The 1,567-nt window shown below is 41.2% G+C and overlaps 1 protein-coding gene across 1 annotated transcript in view; it reads left to right on the top strand.

Moving 5' to 3' along the window:
- Positions 1-493, top strand: part of LOC150037570 (dof zinc finger protein DOF5.4-like) — a 2,127-nt gene extending 1,634 nt beyond the window's left edge. The window contains exon 2 of the mRNA XM_090310755.1: positions 278-493. Coding sequence (XP_090166881.1) covers positions 278-493 — 216 coding nt within the window. The remainder of the gene's footprint in view (positions 1-277) is intronic.
- Positions 494-1,567: the final 1,074 nt, after the last annotated feature.

Below are 1,567 nucleotides of genomic sequence, written 5' to 3'. Positions count from 1 at the left end.
AGCTGCGTCACATGAAATACTGAACAAATCGACACTGCTGTCTGAAGCCTCAGCTTGTAAGCTACTGATCTGACTCTATCCACTGCCTGATGTGCTTCATAATACTTGTGGGATAATTTCACATTCTGCTTTTACGGAATTGAAATCTGGCAATAGGGCCGCAATTTCAGCCATTTCCAATCATTAACATCATGTCGCTTCTTGTCAGCAAAATTCTTCATTTTCTCTTGAGCTAGTCTCAAATGCTCCTTAAACTCGCACAATGCAACATCTGTAGTGTTACTACAATAGTTCGCTCAATGCCACCAATTCATCCATTCTTTATGTCGCTCACCACAGCAGCACCTCCAATTCATTTCCACGTTGCGATTCACCACCTCTGTCTGACCATCCGACTGAGATTGAGAAACTGAGTTATGATAGAGTTTGGTACCCAATAGTCGGAACAACTCATGCCAAAAGCGATTCACAACCTCCTTGTCTTGGTTCGTGACAAAGGACTTCGGCACTCTGTTCAGTTTCATCATTTCTCTACAAAATGCATCTACTTCAATACCAGCATTTAAAATGTGTTTCAACGGCAAGAAATGCACATACTCCACAGATCGATATGCTTCCACAGTCGTTTCTTGTTAAGTAGTCAAGAATCTCCCACAGATCAATCCTTGTCTTAAAGATTGGAATCAGGCTATCATCCTTTTCTTCAAGTCTTCCCAATCTTCAAAAGGTTCTCTGTCTATCTCCGACCGGTACCAGTCTAATGCGATGTCGTCGAAATTCACAACCGCCACCATCATCTTCTTAGATTCAGCCAACTTGTGAACTTGAAAATAGCGGTCTACTCTGTATAGCCTCGCGTCTGATCGCTTCCACTAAACACCGGCATTTCGACTTTCTTGAATTCATTCTGGTCGCACGTCGCTTCTTCACCGACAGCCTTCACCGTACTATTTGCTTCACACACATTATGGGTATGCGATCTTGCTACCTCTTCCGTCACCTTTGTCTTTCCCTTGGCCATTTCCGTAACATAAGAAACGAACATTTCTTGATGTTTCTCTGCCTGCAATTCCAATCTCTCGATACTCTTCGCTATCAATGCCAACTTCTCCTCTACGATTGACACCTTCTGTATTTCGACTTTGAATCCCAAGATCTCTTGTTCTAGTCATTCCAATTTCTCTTCAAAATCTTTCTGAACCAGCTTGCCCAGGTGATTGCTCTGATACCAATTTGTTAGGATACTGATTCTGGGAAATCTTTATTCTGAAACGGGTTGGTTCAATCTTCCCGAAAAAATAACTAAACGATGAACAACTCTTTTATAAAACGATAAAAGTCAACAAGATTAAATGGTCGCTTACAATTGATACTCGATCATTTATCAAATACTAAACGATCATTTACAAATTCTATACGGTAGCTCAATGTTACTAAACGATCGCTTACTAAATCCTCCGCGATTGCTCACAAACTCCTACACGATCGCTTACCAATTACTATTACACAATCACTTACCAGCTTCTATACGATCGCCTACCTGTGTTATACGATCGTCTATCAAAGG

This window comes from Benincasa hispida, chromosome 2 (assembly GCF_027475165.1).
Source record: "Benincasa hispida cultivar pf3 chromosome 2, pf3_genome.v1.1, whole genome shotgun sequence".
In the NCBI taxonomy this organism is placed as follows: domain Eukaryota; kingdom Viridiplantae; phylum Streptophyta; class Magnoliopsida; order Cucurbitales; family Cucurbitaceae; genus Benincasa; species Benincasa hispida.
Note: the sequence above shows the minus strand (reverse complement) of the source record. Positions and strands in the feature narration are given on the sequence as shown.